The sequence below is a fragment of the Podarcis filfolensis genome (genome assembly GCF_964270895.1).
Source record: "Podarcis filfolensis genome assembly, chromosome: 3".
Classification (NCBI taxonomy): domain Eukaryota; kingdom Metazoa; phylum Chordata; class Lepidosauria; order Squamata; family Lacertidae; genus Podarcis; species Podarcis filfolensis.
Genome location: NC_139606.1, coordinates 26,639,967 through 26,662,475, shown reverse-complemented (window position 1 = coordinate 26,662,475; position 22,509 = coordinate 26,639,967). Strand labels below are relative to the sequence as shown.

Sequence of the window (22,509 nt, the reverse complement as noted above, 5' to 3'; positions counted from 1 at the left end):
GCAGCGCACAAAGGAAAACAACAACAACACTTTTTCCTTGTACGATAAAATGTAATATTAACATCTAATTTGTAAAGTAGAGCTGCCACAAGTTTATTGGGGGGGAGGGAATTTTGTTTGCCCCAGTGCGTTTTATCAGGGCTTTCCGATTTGTGGTTGTGACATGCCAAAAATGGCTTGGGCCACAATGTGGGGATCTACAATCTTGAAGACTTGGCAGAGTGTTTCCAGCTGAGAAGCCCACCTGTTGAGAATTTCCCATGTGAACCATTAAAAGGGCTATCTTCTTTCATTAAGTAGGATTTCATCAGACAGTGGTGGCCAAACTTGACCCTCCAGCTGTTTTTGGACTACAACTCCCATCATCCCTAGCTAGCAAGACCAGTGGTCAGGGATTATGGAAACTGTAGTCCTAAAACAGCTGGAGGGCCAAATTTGGCCACCACTGTCATAAGAGAAATGCACTGGGCCAAATCGACATTAGCAGTTGCCAGGTTTATAAACTCCACCCTCAAATATCAGATGATGCCTGCTTGTCTTTTATGTTATGGATACATATGTAAGTTTGACCCCAAATATCCTTGTTGGAAACAGTATGAATAACCCATTAACTGCTCCTTGAAGTTGTACCCTTTAAGATTACAAATAACCCATTATTCCAGCTGGGGCCTGTATTCCGTTTCTCTTCCAATTATTGATCAGGTAACTACCCCCTTGAATCTCACCCTCTCCTTGACAATAACCCCACAGGATAGCAATATGCCATGATGTCCAGACACAGGCAAGCAGGGTACGCTCATTCTTGTAGTGCTACACCATGCATAAATGAATTTTAAAATGTTTTTAAAGACCAGGACCACAGTGAATAAATAAGAATTCAGCACTAGTGTTTCATGAGTGTGACATTTCCCCCCAGATTAAACTGAATATATCAGTTCTAATATCTATCTATCTATCTATCTATCTATCTATCTATCTATCTATTGATCTATCTATCTATCATCTATCTATCTGTTTTGGCAATCAGTAGAAATAGCTCTCCTAAAAGCCAGCATGTTTAATTGATTCCCAGGATGTGGGTGTGTGTGGGGGGGTGCCCATAGCAACAAATAGCCTCTGGCATAGTTGAGTAAACTATCTTCACCACTCAGTTTCAACAGAATTCATTTTGTATTGTTTTTGCAGCTTGTCTGACTCCACATGCTGTATCAGATAAGGGCACAGTGGAACTGCAAAGGTTTAGAACGTTGCAAGCCTGCAACTTCTACGGAAACTGGATAGCGGGCAAAAGAGCATCATCACAATGGTGTCAACATTCTGTGACTATGCGGGTTGGGGAAAAATTTCTGCAGCCCGTCCAATAGTTGTGTGTATGTGTGTACACATACGTAACTAGGAAAATGAAACAACCAGGCTTTAGCCACATTAAAAGTTGCCTTCAACATGTTGCTATGACTTTCCCCCTCCATTTTCAGGCTTGGTTTGGGTAGGCTATCCAGACACCTCCAGTTGCTTTTTTAAAACAACTTTTCTCTAGAACACACAGTTTCATTTTACTGCTCCATTATTACATTGTGCTGTCAGCTTACAGTATAAGCATCCTTCTTCCTTCTTTTCCACCTAGCTCATTTACCGAGTGGGTGAAACACATTCATTTTTTCCTCCCTCACATGCTATTTTTATGCCATGTACAAGACAGTATGTCTGTGGAGGTTGTATTAAAAGTATGCTTTTGTTCACTTAGGTTTCACATTCATTTTATTTTAATATTTGCGTAAAGGGGGCATGTTGCAAGCAAATCAGCATTTAAATTTCATGTTGAAGCTTTATTTGTGTTTGGGTTAATTTATATTTATGTTATCTTGCACTACTTTTATTCTGTTAAACTTTTGTTTTGTGATGATTTAATGTCCAAAGGAATCTAAACCAGAACTCTGTATTAAAAGAAAAATGAAATATTTAGTGAATCTATATACGTTTCAACATTTTGGGACCGAAAACTGGGATTGCGCATCATCCTGGCTGTGCTCTCGTGTGAGTCACATCAATTGCACGAGAGCACAGAACTCATTGATCTCACACGTTTGGGGGCTCTGTGTTTTTGCACATTTTTGGGTCCCGTGTAGAGATCATGGCACCCAAAAATGGGAAGTCCTGATATCATGAAGGCAGTTCAGGGGTATGGAACTGGAGAAACTGCGATGATTGCTTTCCCCCACCCCACTCCCCTATCCTGTGCATTTTTGAAATGTGGATTGCTGAACTGGGCAACTTCTTCAAACCTAGACAAAATGAAGTGGGAACAGAGTAAAACCTACAGAGTACTTCTTTGGAAAAGCTGAAGAGCACAATGGGAAACCTGTGAGCCTCCATATGTTGTTGGACTACTATTCCCATCATCCCAGCCACTAGCCAGGCATCTGGGCCTGGTGGGAGCTGGAGGAGTGATGGATTTCCTATCCCTGCTGTAGCAGATAGGAGTTCTGCTAATCAAGGGGCTGCTCTCCTGAACCCTTCAACACTCTTGTATAGGACCCAACAATTGCTCTGTGAACAGTACTATGAAGCTTCCCAGCTTCCCAAAGGACTCATCTCTCCAAGCTGCTTAAGTTCTATGTGGTTTTAAAAGTGTGGTGCCAGATTTTCCCCCCGTGCTGGATTTTGCTACCTCTGGTTTCTGAGAATGCACAATAAGAACTGCTGATTGAAGCAATTGTGCTAAGTATACCCTTAGTCACAGACAGAATTTGCAAATAGAAACAAGATGTTTTAAAAGGGAGCAGAACACAGAAATAGAGCCAGTTTAAGTGCTGGCCAGCTTTGATAAGCATCTCTCAACCTCCTTATGGAAAATGGGGTAGAACAAAATAAAATAATATTGGACACACCAAAAAAGGGAGTGTAATGGTTATATGGGGTTGCTCGTGCGTAAGTTGCCACCACTCCTGGCTAGGTTGCCTGGTTAAACCTTTTCCTGGCTGGACAGCCCTTCACTTCGTGGCTGTTTCAGTCGCTAGCAGAATCCGTCAGTGGGCGTTTCTTGAACTTCTTCCAGCAAAGAAGTTCTTTGATGCCAAGTCTACGCCTACTTTCCCTGTGCGGAAGTCTTCTGCGCAGGGTGGGTGTGGGTAGCGGAGGACCTGTGCTCTCCCCGCTGGTCTCCGGCGAAGAGTCCTGGAGCCCCCTCTCCAATTCCCCCATCCGCCCCCCCTTTATCCCTGGTGTTACGCTGATTTCCTTCCCCAGCCGATGAGTCCCCTCTCTCCCTGCTGGGCCCTTCTCCGGCATCGCTTGGGAGCCTTGCCTCCACTTCTGGCTCCGATGTCAGTTCCCTGACAGGGAGGTAGCAAGAGTAGGAAACTAGTTCCAGAAGTTGCAAAACATGGTGGTGTGGGGAGAAATTTCCAGATGAGAGCACATGTTCAAATTAGCATTTATTTGTCTATTAACCAATCTATATACTGCTTTATGAGGTGGAACTGGCCTTTCAAGGCAATGTACAAAATTTCATGCAACACAATTGTAACCAGAATTCAACTAAAACCACATCGCAGCACAATAAAACTTAAGAAGATCACAAGAACCTACTAGATCAGAGCAATTCCCATCTAGTCCAGCATCCTGCTTCTAGTGGCCAAGCGGATGTGCATGGGAAGCCTACAAGAAGGATATACCTGTAGTCAATTGGGCTCGATGCCTCTCTTTGATGTACAGAGCAACATCACCTCCAGCAAATCCTTCCCTGTCCATCTTGTAGCATCGGGATGTTGGGATACTGTTAGGGAGACAGAGGCCATCATGCAGGCCTACACATCGTCCCCGGACGTCCTCCGGTCTCCCGTTGGAACAGCATCAGTCAATTAGCGACACGAGCCTCAGACACATTCCAAGACTCGTGCACATCCTTTTCAGCATTCTCCACAATGGAAGATTCACCCAGGAGAGCATATATACAGCTTTATTCAACGTTGGTCAGAACAAAGGAAAAACATGACTGCTTGCATCCATGTCGAGGAAAACAGCCAGAACAAAAGCTATATACAAAACGGAAACTCCCAGTGAGCAGGAAGTACACAGGCATGTGACACACAACAGCCTGTTCCCTTTTTAAGGAGGAATGGAAATATCCTAACACGGGATGTCTCACTGTTTTTCTCCATTCCACTAGGTTTCCATTGCACCCAAGCATATCTATGATCTCCTTTAATACACTAAGCCAAGAGTTTGTCTAAGGTGTCTGAGGCAAAATGGGAAGCTGCCGCCGTATGCATGTGCTGTGCATTCCCCACCCCTGCCAAAGCCTCACTTGCCAAGGTTGCAAGGATGTGGGTTCTGATGAGATATTGTGAGAGCCCCACATTTTTGTGGGGTTCTCGTGAGATCTCACCAGAACCCAGAAGACGTTGCAGTGGGGGTTGGGGCACGCCTACAGGAAGGTGCCCCTTGGATTCTGCCACCAAAGGCTGCCTCGGCCTGCCTCAGGAACAGGCTTGCTAGTAACTTCGTATGGTCTGGAACCCTGTTCAGTTCTTATTGCATGTATTCCCCTGCAAGTAGCTCATGAGAAAGGTTTGTCTTGCAGAGAACTAGAAGTCACCAGAGCAGAGAACTAGCAAACTGATGTAGCACCAGAGATCAGGCAGATCTAGTACAACAATGCAACACCTGGGCGTGGAGGTCCAGGTATAGCCCTTCTTTAACCTGAAAACATGAGTGCCCTAGACACAAATGAGCATGAACACAGCTTTATGGTCACGTGCAAAATATGGTCCTTTATCACAATATACATGAGGCACATACTCTAGTCCCATATTCATTCATTAATTCTGTTTTCAAATTCTCCAAGAATAAGACAGTTGCATTACAATTTCTAGAAAATTTAAGCTGCTTAGAAGATGGGGGGCGGGGAGAAGCAAAGATTGTCCTAGACCAGTGATGGCCAAACTTGGCCCTCCAGCTGTTTTGGGACTACAACTCCCATCATCCCTAGCTAACAAGACCAGTGGTCAGGGATGATGGGGATTGTAGTCCCAAAACAGCTGGAGGGCCAAGTTTGGCCATCACTGTCCTAGACAGTATAGCTTTACTGAGAAGTGTTCCCTACCCCCATAGTATGGACGTCAACGCATCACATTATTCTGTCAGTGTAATGTATTTGCTTTGAGTAACAGTTATTTCTTTTATAGGATTATTCTCACAAGACTATGTTCCTCTCTAGACAGACAACTTCACAATAATAGGCTCCTTGGGATTTATTTATTTAAATAACTTATATGTAAGTTTACTCATGTACCCATGTCCAATGTTGATACCCTGAAGCATTGCTTGATTTTCATTTTCCACGTATCTCTTTCAAGGTCTGTGCCTCATTGCTGTGTTATCCCACTTTCCAAACTATTGGAAGTTTACCACAATATTTTCCCTAATTCTTTTCTATATAAGTATGGAATAATAGTAAATAATACCTCCTTTCCAAGATTGCTAACAACTGTTTCTTAACATGATTCCACACACCCCTAAATGGAGTCGAGGCTCATGTAGGAATATACAAACACAACAAGAGCGAAAATTCTCTCTGAGGATTGCTCAGATTCCTACTTTGTCATGACTGCACATTTTTGGAAGTTGAAATAGTACGCAGAGATGTAAAGCATGGCCACCGAATCTTCAGAGAATCCCCTGAGATGTACTACTGTGACTCACAATGAATTTCATTTGCGCTAGAGGTGTGAATTCTCTTTAAAAAATAAATGGCAAATGTGTTTGGAGAGGGAGTAGAATGCCTGAAACAGTGATGCTAATAGTCACAAACACCGCAAGCAGGTGAACTGGAGCTGGGATCACCCAATGAAAGCAATGGGGCAATTATAGGATGCTGCTCTTTCATAATTGCTTATACAATTGGGACCCTCTGTCCAGTCTGTCCAAACTTGGAAAGGTGCTTTCTAATAGTGTAGAATGCCTGATAATGCCAGTGTTGACAGAAAACAGCAAAGTTACAGGCAGAAGACCAAGTATCCCATTGAAATAAATAGAAAAACAAAAAATGGTAAAGTAATAAAAGATCAAAAACAAAACGAATGCAATTCAAATGAATGAAAATGAAGCAAACCAAACTTTTAAATTTAGGTTGAATATAAAAACAGGACATTTTCCCTCGTCCACATTGAATTTGCACCTGTGAATCCATATTTAATTACTGCATTTAATATCAAACTTTCCCATATGCAAGTACGCATTTGCTTTACCTGCTTGATCTTTAAATATTTTTGATATGACGACAGGCACTTTGTGCTCAGCACCACCCTGAAAGAGATAAGTGACAAGAAGAAGAGTTTTAGCTGCTCATCGCCTTCACTTTTTTGCACTACATATCAAAAAAGAGAAGAGGAGAAAGAATTATGCATACCTTTATACTTAAGCCCAAGCCACCAACTGGTTGTCTACGAAGTTTAACAGTTCTGTGCTTTAAAAAATGGTAGAAAAAATAAATTTAGGTGAAAATACAATATTAGATGCATGCATATCGAATTTGTGCTATCTGACCTATTCTCTCTTCTCATATTCTAGAAAGCTGAAAGACTACATTCCATAAAATAATATGATATTTAATTCATAACACTATCACTAGCACAAAAGATGGGCTTTTTTTCTTCATTTACTGAAGGGGGAAATTAAATCTTTTGCACCAGTTTGTACCTTGAGTTGCACAATTTTCTATGACAAATGCAATCCAGATATATGCACAGGACTTTCATGATTTTCAACTGGTTGCTCAGACTATTCCACTGTTCACAGATATGAACAGGAGCTTGTGCCGTTGGAGCCACTGACCGCAGAAAACTATACTTGTCAACTATGAAGCACGTCCCATTGAATTTTATGTGGTTTACTCACTTGAACAGCAATCCTACACATGCACTGAACTCAACAAGGCTTACTTCTGAGTAAACTTGCAGAAGGCCAAATCTCATTAAAGGAATGGGTGCAACAATATAAATGTTTGATTGGATTGATAAGCTTTTATTTAAAATTTTCTGGTTTGCCCTTGTCAAATCTCTGAAAGTATAAAAATACAGAGCATTGCTTCCGGTGTATGTTTGCACAAAAGTTTGTATTCTTTGCTGATATCAGTTATACCCTTGATTTCCATTTTTAGTTTTCAAATCAATCTTTTTCCATATCCAGCTGACTTTCCTGCAGTGAGCTACCCTACTCATATTAATCTATTTCTCATGGTTATTTCTTCAATGCTTTTTTTTTTAAAAGCAGGTACGTGAGATAAAATCTTTATGGACATCTTCTGTAGCAATCTATCTCACATTTAATAGCACCTTGCATTTTTGACATTTTATTCATGCTCACTTTTCTTGGTACTGGACATAATAATGGAACACGAAGAGCTTCATTTTATCTATTGACAGTAAATGTATAGTAATACTGTTTAGCAACATGCTGAGTGCAGCTGTAGCCGCAATGCCTTTTCTCATCACCGGGAGCAGATATGGTTGGATATTTCAAGGTTGTTGTTGCTATCATCATCATCATCATCATCATTATTATTATTATTCACTCTGTATAGAGGAAAATTATTGTTCGGATATTTATATTGTATTTATTATATTACGTTTCATTTTACCAAAACTGTTGCTTGATTTGTTTTCTAAGGAAACACCTGTAAGTCTGATTAATTTCCACAAAGGCTTCTGCAGAGTTTTATTTTGACGCATATATGAAAAAGAAACTGACATCATCAGCTTGAGGAAAGAACTTGTTGCATTATTGCTTTGGTGCTGTACTAGCAAAGCAAGTTCAACATTCCCAACAGTGGTGTGCAGTGAAATTTTTCGTAAGGGAACAGTTAGGACCAGAGGTGCCAGTTTACGAGGGCAATTTGTGGGAGGAAAGGCATTGCACCTCCCTCGCTAATCCGGGCAAAAGCTTCCCAGTCCTTGGAAAGGAGGCGCCAGAATTTTTGACAGGATGGTGGAGCCCTGTTGCCTCCTTCCCAAAGCTGGGCAGGCATTGAGAAGGTGGAGGGTGTGTGTGTGGTGTAGTGGTTAAGAGTGGCAGATTCGTAATCTGGTGAACCGGGTTCGCGTCTCTGCTCCTCCACATGCAGCTGCTGGGTGACCTTGGGCTAGTCACACTTCTCTGAAGTCTCTCAGCCCCACTCACCTCACAGAGTGTTTGTTGTGGGGGAGGAAGGGAAAGGAGAATGTTAGCCGCTTTGAGACTCCTTCGGGTAGTGATAAGCGGGATATCAAATCCAAACTCCTCCTCCTCCTCCTCCTCCTCCTCCTCCTCCTCCTCCTCCTCCTCTTCTTCTTCTTCTCTTGGACTCTGTTGGAGCATTGCATCTCCCTCCCTAAGCCGAGCAGAAGCTTCCCGGGCTTAGGAAAGGAGATGCCCGGCTTTAATACTCTAACTTACCAGGGACATTTAGGGAACTAGAATATTCCCCCCTAGTCTACTGACGGCACACCACTGATTCCAAACCAACTGCATGGCTTTTATTCAGTTACAAGTACAGTGAGCTTGAATTCTGGAAAGACACGGTAACATTCCCACCCATCCCCTTCCTCTGGTTGAATATTTTTAAATATATTTAAAGAAGCAACTGAAGTCGCCTGGGAACTGAGTTGAAAATGCTGCTTTGCCTCCATAGCTTGCAAAGGGGCTCAGAAAAGCGAGGTCACATCATCATCTCAGCACTAGTTTTAAGGGACTACTGAATCTGAGAAATTGGTCGTGTTTGCATGTAATGCTAAGCCAAACCCTGGCTTAGTTTGAGCATGCTGGCTCCCAGAGCAGGGCTTACAGCTGCTCTGCTCCTTTATGCTCAGCTAAGTGTGGCAGCCAAACTCTCTTCTCCTTAACCGTCATCCTGGGTTCAGATGACACGCGAAGGGAAACTTTGGCTTAGCTGCTGCACTGAGCTAAAAGTACTTGAGAGGAGGAAAGCAGCTACAAGCTCAGCTCTGAGAAGCAGCACATTTGCACAGGGCCAGTGAGACAGAGTTTGGCTTACTGTGATGCACAAACCAGGACATTTTGCAAGTCTCAGATTACAGTTATTTAGCCTGACAAATTGCAATCAGTCATTCAAGAAAAGAAATAATAAAGAGTAGTGCACTGAAAGTGCTCTGCAATTAAATTTTAATGAATATGTGCATACCAGCTACACTTAACTAATATAGCTGATATTTAATCCAGATGTACAGAATCTATCATCTCGTAAGGCATCAAATCAAATGTTAAGAAGGACTGCAGCATTTTAATATTTTGAGGTTGAATTTTGTTAATTAGCAGTATGGTTGATTAACTAGTATCTAAATATATCCAGATAATGGGGAAATGAGCAATTAAATCTTAACTTATTTTAAATGCCAGTTATTTTAATTAAAATACTCAACAGGGCAAAGAAACCGCAATATGAGCGTTGACTTGCAAACCTTTTAAACCAAGAGTATTTACTTCTACCTTATAATTTTTCTAAGTCTGCAAAAGATGGAGTTTATTGTACATGTTTTAAAAGGATGTTATTTATTTTGGATTGCATTTAAGCTATAGTATAAGCATTCATGGGACGCAGGTGGCGCTGTGGGTAAAAGCCTCAGCGCCTAGGGCTTGCTGATCAAAAGGTCGGCGGTTCGAATCCCCGCGGCGGGGTGCGCTCCCGTTGCTCGGTCCCAGCGCCTGCCAACCTAGCAGTTCGAAAGCACCCCCGGGTGCAAGTAGATAAATAGGGACCGCTTACTGGCGGGAAGGTAAACGGCGTTTCCATGTGCTGCGCTGGCTCGCCAGATGCAGCTTGTCACGCTGGCCACGTGACCCGGAAGTGTCTCCGGACAGCGCTGGCCCCCGGCCTCTTAAGTGAGATGGGCGCACAACCCTAGAGTCTGTCAAGACTGGCCCGTACGGGCAGGGGTACCTTTACCTTTACTATAAGCATTCATATGCATATGCATTCAGTCATTCCGGCAAGCATGAAAGGTCCACAGAGAACTCTGTGATTGCAACCATTCAATCTCACAAATTACCGTATTTTTCCGCCTATAAGACGCCCTTATGTATAAGATGCCCCCTATTTTGGGGGACTCAGATTTAAGAAAATGGGGGGAGATGGCCCCATGTATAAGATACCCCCTAATTTTTGACATTATTTTAAAGGAAAAAAACTTAGTCTTATACATGGAAAAATACGGTATTTACTAACTGGGTGGGGCAGAGCTTCCATCAGGTGAGTCACTGTTGCTTACTGGGTGTGGGGGTGGTTCAGGCAGCAGGGAGGTCAGCACAGTGCAAACACCTCAGCTGAGCCAATCCAGCACTCCTGCTGGTGTGTTTGCACCTTACCGACTGACACATTGCTTTGCCCTTCTCCTTTTGAGTACAGCACAGCAGCTCTGCCCCACCTGGTGAGCTGCTTCTGTACACCTGGTGAATTCAGCTCACCTCCCTTGCTTAGAAGCATGCATAAAATTGCAGCTAAGGACCCTCAAAAAATCTCCAGACTCACAGAATCCCACATTGCCATCCATGTGGGATGGTGAGTGGCAGTTCGATGAGCTGTGAGTAGGCTCCAGGAATATAAGTGAATGCGTTAGGGGAGAGGATTGTGCCTGCTGACCGTTATGTTGGGTCTCCTGCATATGTTGATTTGCAGGTGTGCACAGGAGCCTATCTCCATACAGCATCCAGTGTGTAATCCATTCCTTGTGAAATGAGATTTCAGAGCAAATACATATATGCCTTCCATGCACATATTCTGAATCTATGAAGTGAAAGCTAGGGCTATAAGGCATAGACCCATTCTTCCACCATAGATTCATTCCTACATTGTTTTATTCTGAACACAGAGTTTATACATCTGTCTAAATAGCTGCCCTGTACAGTGAATACTGTTCCTTTAACTGAAATATTAAGTAATTCCACTGAGGGCCAAACTACACATAATACCAAACTTGAAGCACATCAGTTTGTTTGGTTTAAAAAAGAAAGAAAGAAAGAAATCCTGTTTTTTATTGGGGCTACAGTATGTTGCAAGGGGAGCTTTAAAGTCTCCTATGATCTGGATGGAAATTCACCCTTTGCTACTATTAACCACTGGGGAAGGAGCGGAGAGATTCTCATTGGCCTTTGTTGACTTTGAAAAGTGTTACCATCTGCTGTTCCTTGCCAGCACATTCTGCTCCACCAAGAATGCATGGGTTTCATTTCATTATATATATTTTTAAACATCTAAATACCTCCACAACCGTATAGCAGGGAAAAAAAGTATTCCACTATGAAGTAAATTATACCCAAGATGCACAGTTTAAAGGCAATTTTGTGGGAGGACGGGACCTGATTGTTGTGCTTTAAAGGTTTTATTGGATGAAGATTTCCTGAAAACTAATCCCAGCCACAGACCTATCTCCTGCAACAGAAGTTGTTAGTCATGTGCATGAGTGACGATTGGTAATGGAAGTTCTGGATTATGGGCTGGTATTACTGTAATCCCTTTTTTACTGTCTCTGCTTCATCTTTCCGTGCTGTCAAATGCTGGAAACCTCTGGTAACAAAAACACTCCACCGGCACATTGTTCTACTGTGCTCTCTATATGCAGATACGTTAAAAAAAACCTGCAAAAGCAAACAAACCACTCAATGCCATCTATATAAAAGTAGCAACAGGAGATGAATGATTTTTAAAGAATGATGCAATTCGTTTTAGCATTTTGTTTCTTAGCCACCGCAAGCGCTGTTGCTGGCTAGTTGGCAGTACATCCATTTTAAAAGAAGGGGGGGAAATCATACTGCATGATTATTCTAGTGCTGTTCTGCTTCCAGAATGGCTTTTGATTCAGTAGAAACATCCACTCATGTAAGAGAAGGGGAGCTGATTTTCTCCCCCTCCTGCTTCCTGCCACAGCACTAAGTAAATCTGTGTGGAGTTCGCCCTCCTAGGTGTGTGACATAATACTGGGTTCATAAGGAAAGGGTTAACTAATTGTAAAATGACTAACCAATGGGAACCCAAGGGGCAGAGTTAACTGTGTATAAGGTTTAAGCACATAGGTTTTTTCGGGGGTGTTAGGGTGGCTGAGAAGACAGTCTGGAGTTAGAAGAGACAGAGAAGATAAGTCTGTGGGCTGGGCTAGTCTGGTGTGAGAGAGGGAGAGAATTTGTTAAGAGGAGTCAGTCAAAGAGTTGAGATAATCAGTCAGATGGTATTAGGAAGGTATAGGCTGGTAAAGAAACTAAAGTTAAGATACTGACAGGAATATTATCTGAGAAACCATAAACTTGTTAATGTTTGTAAAATAAACTTGGGGTTATTTTGGTTCAATTTTAACAACTGTCTGGACTCAGTGTTTTACCAGAGAGTAACGGATTGGTGGCAGCAGGGAGGCGAGCACAGTGGTGGCACAGGGATCAATAGTCCGTTAAATGTCCGGGGACCCTGTGTGATCACCACAAAAGTGGTGGCAGAGGTGGGATAACATCAATACTCTGTGGTCGCCACAATCTGTTCCAGAACACTATGGGAAGTGGTGTTAGGGGCTATGGAGGGAGAATCAGAGAAAATTAGCTCCACTTCTCCTACCTTAATTGAGGCTTCCATGAGATCAGCACTGTATTGTCACTTATCGGAATTTGAACTTGTACCTACCTACTGACAGAAAGAAATAGGGGCTTCTATCTTATACACACTTACTGGGTAATAAATCCCATTGAACTCAACAGGATTCACATCTGAGTAGACATACATAGTAGTGCAGCCTACTGGGATGATCCAGACCTTCCTTTGTGCCCAGGATGAGGGTCAGCATCAGTACAGAAAACCAAGCAAAATCTTCAAACCTTCCTAGATGTAATTACCCTTTGTTGTGTACATCTAGAGCAGCGGTTCTCAACCTGTGGGTCCCCAGATGTTGTTGGACTACAACTTCCATCATCCCTGAGCTCTGGCCTTGCTAGCTAGGGGTGATGGGAGTTGTAGTTCAACAACATCTGGGGACCCACAGGTTGAGAACCGCTGATCTAGAGAATTCGATGGAAATGGGCCTTCCCAGTTGTATCCACCAAGTTTAGTGGGAACAGAACACGTATCGTCATTTGATTGCATCCACATTCGGTTGTATGAAACAAGTGCATTTCCCCTGCAACATAATCTATAAAAAATTTGCCTGAATTTTCTTTTCCTCAAAGGCTTTCCCAGTCACTCTAATGGGAGAAGGAACTCTGCATGCACCCCGCCCCCATTAAAGTAAACAGAGAAAGCCTTGTAGACAAGAGAGCTCAGAGCATACACTGCAGAGGAAGTATAGCTCTGGGTGGGTATTTTGAGAACTGTGGATCCAGTGTACCTCCTCAGGTTAAGTTTTCTATTTTCCATGCAATTAGTTTTATTACCGCAGAAAGATTCACACTCCATATTTAAAAAGATTGCTAGCTATGTTCTATCCAATTATGCTAAATGTAACTGACGAACTACTTCAAGTTCCTTTAAAAAATAATAATAATATATATCATTTAGTTTGCTGCTGTGACTTATTTCAGGTATCATTTGGCCTCTTGATTTATTCAGTAATTATCCTAGAATATATACTGTGATGTGAGTCCTTTTAAAAAATATATAGTAAACATACCCACACCCACTACTTTTGAACTAGAGTTCACTGTGTAATGCAGGTTTAAACTTCACTCAGGCTTGAAAAGAGATTCTAATTGCTGTTCAGAACAGAAAAAGCTGCCACAACATGAAATCAATATTCCCTCCCCCACCCCCGGTTTTCAACTTGTGATTTTGATTTTCCTATCAGATTCACTAATAGCCACATTCTTATTAAAGCCTTTCCCCCTGACATACTCATGACGGATGCTGAATTGATAAAGAAATTATTTTCCTGACCTGGAATGCAGCAGCTACAAAGTACAAGTCGAAAGGCATCAGGGATGTTTTGCTTCCTTTCATCTATTTTGGGAAGGGAAGTTGCTCTGTATGTGTCAGTGCACAATGCAATAAACTGAATGGGACATATGCTGGTGAAATGTTCTGAGCAACATAGCATGTGTCAGTGTACCAAGCCAGGGGAATATCTTATTTTTATTTTGAAGGGCAGGGGAAGTTGTTATCAACGCGGTTCACAGCGGATCTGTAATAGGGACATCACATGACGTGTTCTCATAGTGCCGTAATGTAATAAATGGAATGTCTGTCAAGCATGCAAAAGTAAATAACACTCCAATCCTACATAAAAACATTACTTTGGAATGCTTTTCCATTGACAACAGCGAGGCTTATTTCTAAAGAATGAAAGACAGTTTGTGCATTAAGTCCATTGTCTCTACTTGTACATGCCAAAAAGTATGATATGGAGGATGTGTCAAGCGACCAGGTTAGCCTGCGCCAAGGTCATTTTTTCCCTCCATGTGGAAGTCTTCCATACACCATTCAGCCAGATACTGTAACAGGAAGCCTTTTCACCATGTGCAGAACTAATTTCTACACGAAGGTAGAAAGTGTGGCGTATCTTATGAAATGGTCACGTCAGTCTGTGAGCAATGACTGAGCTACTTGAAGGCTGCCAGGCTTCTCTTCACTATTGTGAAGCGGAAGTGCAAACCAATCATGAAAAAAGGACGAACAAAGGAGAAAGGTTACATTTATCTCCTAAACAGCATGACTTTAATCCTGACCTACTCCTATCACCTCTGCAAAGGACAGGATAATACACTACAAATGGAAAGGTGGAATTCTTTGCAAGCCTTCACATCCATTCAGTTTGACATATGTTCAAACTAAGGATGGGAGAATCTGTCAATTCTGGTTTCTCTCTCTCCCCTTCCCAAGCTTAAGTTCTGTTTTCCACATCAGTTTCCTATACACACACATGTATGTGTGTATATAGATAGATGATAGACAGACAGACAGACAGACAGAAAGACAGAGTCCTCATGGAAATGCATCAGCATATTAGTACAAATTTCTACTAATACACACATTTTTTATATATGCAAACTTTGCTTAATGTTCACATTTATGCAAAATAATCTCCCCAAATACAATCCATTTGGGTATGTTAATTTCACTAATATATGCGTTTTATGCACATTATGCCCTAGCATGTGCATTTTTAAAAACATATCAGACATCTGAAGGCAGCCCTGTTTAGGGAAGCTTTTAATGTTTAACAGACCACTGTATTTTAATATTTTGTTGGAAGCTGCCCAGAGTGGCTGGGGAAACCCAGCCAGATGGGCGGGGTATAAATATATTTGTTTGTTTGTTTGTTTGTTTGTTTGTTTGTTTTACCTGACTGGAGACCCACATTGTGAAATTCAGAGAAGCACAAATCTGGAAGGATGATGGCTCTGTTTCAGTTTGCATATTGTTTCAGAAAGTGTGAATTAGGTACAATCACATTTAAACGCAAATCCTAAATTGAAACAGTAACAATTCATTACTGGTCTTGGTGTCGGAAAAAAAGAAGGGTACTTGTATTGTTTTACACATGATCACCACTGACTTGTTTTAACAGAAACAGCAAAATCATGTGCTTATACGAAATAGTGTGCTTGTACAGAAAGAAGACGTGAGAATTTCTTGAGACAAAACATTGTATTTAGAGAATTGTGACACTAGCAGCACAAATCCTATATGTGTCTCAGGCTACTCAGAAGTAAGTCCCATTGAGTTTATTTGCCGCTAAGCTGGTATAGGATTGCAGTCTATGTGCCTAAATAGAGTAACATTATAAATACAGTAACATGTGAAGTGGCAGAAATGTTGTATGTTTGCAGTTTCTAGAGGAAAGTTTTGAGACTGAAAACCTGATGGAAGAACAGGGCTTGGATAACTGAGGATGAAGTGCCCCTGCCCCTGACAAATAATAATAATAATAATAATAATAATAATAATAATAATAATAATAATAATTTATTTATACCCCGCCCATCTGGCTGGGCCTCCCCAGCCACTCTGGGCGGCTTCCATAGAAACCAAAAATACAGTAAAATATCACACGTTAAAAACTTCCCTGAACAGGGCTGCCTTAAGATGTCTTCTGAATGTCAGGTAGTTGTTTATCGCTTTGACATCTGCTGGAAGGGCGTTCCTCCTGTATCCTTCCAAATGACAGTAGCTTCAAGGGCCATTACAAAAGGTAAGTGGACTGCTCTCTCCACCCCACCCCACCCAATAATTTGGACACTGTGAAATACAGAGAGTTTTACTATTTCATATCTGATACGAGAATGCGAAGCTCCTGTTCGAAGGCAGTTTTGATGACACCTATTGTTTAGAAAGGCCTAACTTTCTGCAGAATCCAGTATCAATGTTTGTAACAGAATCTGAACTATATGCCTGTAATTTACTGATCCAGAAAGATTCTGCAGACAACTACAGATCAATTCCACTGTTATTAATGATTTATGCTTCCCTCCATGGTTTACAAGCTAGCAACATTAATGATATGCTTTCTTTTATCTTTGGGTGATAATTGCCCTCTCTCTCAGCTAGGCGATTAATTACAACTCAGGCAGTTTATGACCCCCCACCCCAGCCCGGAGTCAGCGGTGTCCATTTTGTCATCATCCTCTGTGAAAGTCATTATCCTTTCATAAAAGTCTTAGCTACTCTGAATAATAAACCCAACTTTTTTAATCATGACCTTCTTGCTTATAACATCACATCTGACTTCTGCTCCCAGCATGGGGGTTGGTTCAGGCCATTTCTGGGACATTCCAAAAGGCTAAGACACAGAAGCAGCCCCTGAGCTTGGGCTCAAACCTACCTCTCAACAACTCCCACTTGTCTCTGGCCTTGTCTTTATAGCTGTCTCACCTCTCAATCCCATATTTTTCATGAAAGGGGTCCACCTGGAATCATCGTGTACCAGCCAAGCTGCCTTTTCAACTGAGCAGTAATCACTGAAGCACACATACTGAAGCACCTCAGTTCAGAATATAGCTTAACCAGCTTTCTGGATGGTAAGGCACACAGCACATGGGAGCACACACCCAGCAGACTTTTCAGAGAATGGAGAATACTCTTTCAAAGTATTTTCCAGGGAGAGGGTGTCTAAAGATTTTGAAGATTTGCAGGGTAAGTACTGAGAAACGAGACTTGGGTCCTCTAAAGACAAGGACACCTCATATAATTTTTCCTCAGGACCTCCATCTACTGAAATTAATTGGACATCCTGAACTCCTAACATTTGGCACTTGGAGTCTCTACCTGTCCCCAATAATCCAGTTGAAAGAGGCACCACTTTACAAGTTAGCAAGAAGCCATGTGGAAAAGGAGGGTTGTTGTGTGCCCCTTATACAGCTGAGCAGGTGGTCTTTGGCTTGTCTGGGTGTGTGTGTCATAAGTTATACAAGTCTGCAATAATGAGCAAAAATAAACTGAAGCAGTAAAGAGTGGGAGGCTAGCAGGTAGAAATAGATGGGATTACAAAGGAGAATACTGTATAAGACTGAGAAGATATTAATTTCCTGGGAAGAATGCTCAACACTGAGTACTTATGAATTCCTTGGATGAAGTATTAGTGGAAAAACCCTAAGGTGGAAGAAGAGGATGAGCAGCAGGAAGGAAATAAACCAGATTGAACAGATGAGAAATGAAAAAAACAAAAACAAAATAGAAGTGTACCGTTTTTATTTTAAGGTGTACGATAAAGAAGATATCTGTTATACAATGACAGTTTAGGAAGTGCAGTAGGGGGCTGGAGATTTTAGCATTTCCAAAATGTAACAAACGTTTGAGAATGTTACAAAGGTTTGGGTTTTTATTTTTGCTTACATTTTGTGTTCCAGTTTGAAATTGTTTAACAACAACAACAAAGATTCTACAATGAATTCATACAGGAAAGATGCATATGTTGGGTGACCTTGGGCCTGTCACTCTTCCTCTGCTTAACCTAACTCACAGTATTGTTAGGATAAAATGAAGGAGAGAAACACGTTCTCATCTTGAGCTCCTGGGGCAGGGGAATGGTGGGGTATATATGCAATAAATTAGAGTTTATGAGAATTTCATTTTTTGTCGGGTTAAACATTTATCCATGTGTGCATATTATGTCACCCTTTTAACATTTAGAAACCCATGTTGGCAATTATCATCAACCACAAAGTGCCAAATGACTTAATTATGGATGTCACCTTTGTACCATTTAGAAGTCCATGTTGGCAATTATCTTCCATCACAAAATGTGCCATTTATTAATAACCTGGTACTGTATATAGCGACAGGCGACATACTGCAATTAGAGTGCAGCATCTAATCCTCAGTAAAGGGTTGGGTGCCTGTTAACTGATGTAGCTGAAGGAACCTTTAGCAGCAAGTCATGCTGTCTGCCAAAGTACCTTGCGGTTCACTGAATGTCTCTTACCCAGGTCACATCTCGCTGTCCCCTTTCACATTAAGATAAACTATTCCTATTATCCCGAGTTTGTTCTACAGATGACTTTCAGAAACAAGTAAATAAGAAAGAAAATAGGTGAGCTGGAAAACATGCAGTGTTGTGGTCCCAGATGACATTTTTTTTAAAAAAGAATAAAAAATAAACATTAGTTCTGTCAATAGTTCAAAGTGTAATTCAGTCCTAGCCTCCCAGCTTCAAGGCAGGTTCAAAAAAGTTTCATTATCTCCCCAAAGCGCTACCTTTCGCATTTAGTTTAAAGATGTTTAAACTTTACAGAAGGGCTGTGCCTTTGAGCAGTGTCACAAATATCTGTGTAGAAGTGCATGTGAATCTGAGCTGTTCAAATGCTAAATCACAGGATATCGACACAGCCCTGTTTAGGATATTTAGTGGCACATGGAAAAGAAAAAGCAGTTGCGCCATTTTAAATCCCATGAGAACCTGAGGAGCTTAGGAGTCATGGGAGCATCAATATTTGATACCGAGAAGAACATAATGTGTCTTTATTCTCTTCGTCAAAGTATTTCATTGGGACCAAGGTGGTACTTTACAGAAAGGTAAACACTGCTGAAGGTAAATGGGGTTCCCAATTCTTACATACTTTCATTTATTTCCCTTTGCTGCTGTTATTGCTTTGCAAACCTTTAAGAATTTATTTCTACCTGGCAAGCTATTCATATCCTTTGGCACACTTTTGATATTACCTGTTTAGAACAGTGTACTTTCAGGTAATTTTGAAAGATAGAAAAAACATATGGTTGGGAGCACAAAGTTAGAGAAGCACTTACATTTGCACTGTGATCACTTCCACTAACACAGATGACATCTTGTTTTTGAATTGTTAGTACCTCTTTTGTAAGCTTCAGTCGGATTTCATAGGCGTTTTCAGATATTTCGTCATATAGCAATGCAATACCAGTTTTTGTCTGCAGAGGCAAGGTAATGGGGGGGAGGGAGGGGAAAAACAGATCAAAGATGTCAAATGCATAGCCTTTAAAAATAACAATGATATATAATTTGTATCTTCTGTGTCCTAATAACAGTTTATCTCACCTATGCTTGCAAAGCTGTGTGGTAAAAGGTAGTAAGGAGACACTTTAGCAGAAAATATTCAAGTTACATTCTATATCAATATTCATGAACTGCTTAATCCTATCATCTTCTTTAGCTCTTGCATACCAGCAAAGTCTCGCAGTGTGAGCTAATGAAGGCTTTTCCTGCACCACAAGTATTTGGCAGACATGTCTCGTTCTCCCAAACTCGCCTCTAAGAAAAGTCATCAAATTCCTCTGCAACACAACACTGCTGGTGTAGCATTGTGCCAATGCTACAGGAACAAAGTCACTTTCTACAGACTCTGGGGTTGCGGTGCTCATCTCACTTTATTGGCCGAGGGAACCGGCGTACAGCTTCCGGGTCATGTGGCCAGCATGACTAAGCCGCTTCTGGCGGACCAGAGCAGCGCACGGAAACGCTGTTTACCTTCCCGCTGGATTTATCTACTTGTACTTTGACGTGCTTTCGAATTGCTAGGTTGGCAGGAGCAGGGACCGAGCAATGGGAGCTCAGTCTTTAGAGATGAACAAAAAGTTTATGCAAGTCTCCCCCTTCTTCTGCTCTCTTAAAATATCCACTGTGAAAAGTGATAAAATGCTAGTTGGTGCTTCTGATGGAAATAGGCATAAAACACACACAACTACTTATCTAGTCACAAACTGTAGCGAAATGCAAACCAGGAGTAGATTGGTATCTAAGCATTAAAAAGAAATATCACAAGACTGCTAAAAGGAAAGTCATTCATTGATACTATGCATAGATTCACTCAGTGATGGGTGAAGGGCCATAGTTTAGTGGTCTAAGCTTAGTGGCTTAAGCCTTGCAAGCAGAAGCCCCAGATTCAAATCCTGATGGCACCTCCCAGTAGGGATGGGAGAGATACTTGCTTGAAATCCTGGAACATAATGTAGATCTTTTCAAATCTTAGACATTTGAATGAAATGATTATTTTACTGTATCATCTGCCAGCATTCTCAAAAACTAAAACCAAAAACCCCAAAACAGAGCCGGCCACATCTTAGAAGCAACTAAACAGTCATCCAATATGGGAGAGAAACTGACTGAATGCATCTTCCAAGAAATACAGTGGTACCTCGGGTTACATACGCTTCAGGTTACATACGCTTCAGGTTACACACTCCGCTAACCCAGATATAGTGCTTCAGGTTAAGAACTTTGCTTCAGGATAAGAACAGAAATCGGGCTCTGGCGGCGCAGCAGCAGCAGGAGACCCCATTAGCTAAAGTGGTGCTTCAGGTTAAGAACAGTTTCAGGTTAAGAATGGACCTCCGGAACGAATTAAGTACTTAACCTGAGGTACCACTGTATTTGTAAGCAATAAGCCTAAACAATAAATGTCATTCGCATATGAGTTACATTATGCAATAGGGTTTTTTTAAAAAAAAATATGAGGGGATAAATTTTTCATAGATATCTATGTGTGGAATCCACTTCTCACTGAAGTCAATGGAAAAATTAATGGAGCTACGACTACAGTGGTACCTCGGAAGACGAAAAACTCGCAAGACGAAAGAGTTTTCCGTGTTTTGAGTCATTCCGCAAGACGAATTTCCCTATGGGCTTGCTTCGCAAGACGAAATGTCTTGCGAGTTCTTGCGAGTTTGTTTCCTTTTTCTTAAAGCCGCTAAGCCGCTAAGCCATTAATAGCCGCTAAGCCGCTAATAGCCGCTAAGCCGCTAAGCCGCTAATAGCCGTGCTTCAAAAGACGAAAAAACCGCAAGACGAAGAGACTCGCGGAACGGATTAATTTCGTCTTGCGAGGCATCACTGTATTTAGCAGAGGACATTTTTTAACCAAACACAGACCAATATCAAGTGCTACTACTGCTTAAGAAACCCATGATCCATATAGCTATGTATTAGTACATCTATCTGTAACTTTCATTCAATTCTCAGGAACAGACATAAGCATGATAAGGACAAATCAGCTGAGGGTCCCATGAATGAACCACTGGACACTGTGGATCAGATGTCATGCAAAAACCTTTTTTAGAAATAATCCAAAATATCAGGGCCAATGTTTCATGATGAAATGAAACTATGTTTGTTCTGTCCACTTTCAAGCTGAAGTGGAGGTTATGTATAGGTTATTTTCTGAAACACAAAACAAGGGATGAATGGGAATTTGTGATTAATGATGACACAACACTCCAAAATCTTCCACTGTATGGATCCTAATGCACCTCATTTATTACTTATATCAAGTCTCTCAACTAAAAGCCTTGTTAAAAATAGCCCTGGGTTATAACGTAGGCATCTTCTGTTAATGACATTAGCCTTGGAACAGGAGTGATTAACAGCTGGTTCTCAATCTGTGTGATCTTAATCACGAGAAAGTAAGCAGTAATGGCTTGTTTAATTACTGTAAACACAGTGTGTCACCAGCTAATTAGATATGATTGATTGTTGTCAACCTCATTCTCTGCTCAAGACATCAGACACAAACATTTGAATTCAGTAATACATGTTCAGAATGAACTTTCAGAATATCCTTTTGGGTAAAAGGACAGGTATTGTGGTGAAGGAAGGGAGGACCAACACGCAACAGGATGTAGATAAATTGCTAGAACAGAGACCATGACATTCCAAATAGACTCTGAATAGGCAATGAAGTTTTAAAACAAACCAAAAAAGTCATAAAACATCTATTTTAAATTGGAAGATAATTTTGAATAGTTTAGAATTTAATGTTTACATTTTGTGCTGCAATGTTCACAAGCTTGGCTTTGCAGACAAACAGGCAAGAAGGATATAGTAACTAATAGTATTCAGATTTTAAAACTTTATTTTACTTTTTAATGGACAGCTAGCTACATTGGAAGCACCATTGCCCATACTCAATTATTCTATTCCTATTGACCTCACTACAAACATCGTTGAGCGACATGCTTTGTTGCTAGGATGGACAATTGGCATGTTGTAGCTCCTTGTTATATTTAAGAATATCAGTACAATCCAACATTTTCAGCAAATCCAGCTTCCAAGGAGTGTGCTGCAATTGTTGCTAGCACTGCAG

General features: G+C 41.2%; 1 protein-coding gene across 4 annotated transcripts in view; it reads right to left on the bottom strand.

Moving 5' to 3' along the window:
- SNTG2 (syntrophin gamma 2) overlaps positions 1 to 22,509 on the bottom strand; it is a 203,763-nt gene that overhangs the window by 103,976 nt on the left and 77,278 nt on the right. For 2 of the 4 annotated variants that reach the window (XM_083607298.1, XM_083607296.1), the window contains exons 2-4: positions 19,205 to 19,342; positions 6,410 to 6,466; positions 6,249 to 6,306 (exon numbers count right to left, since the gene is read on the bottom strand). In XM_083607298.1, coding sequence (XP_083463424.1) covers positions 6,249 to 6,306; positions 6,410 to 6,466; positions 19,205 to 19,342 — 253 coding nt within the window. The remainder of the gene's footprint in view (positions 1 to 6,248; positions 6,307 to 6,409; positions 6,467 to 19,204; positions 19,343 to 22,509) is intronic. The other 2 variants (XM_083607297.1, XM_083607299.1) reach the window with 2 other exon arrangements.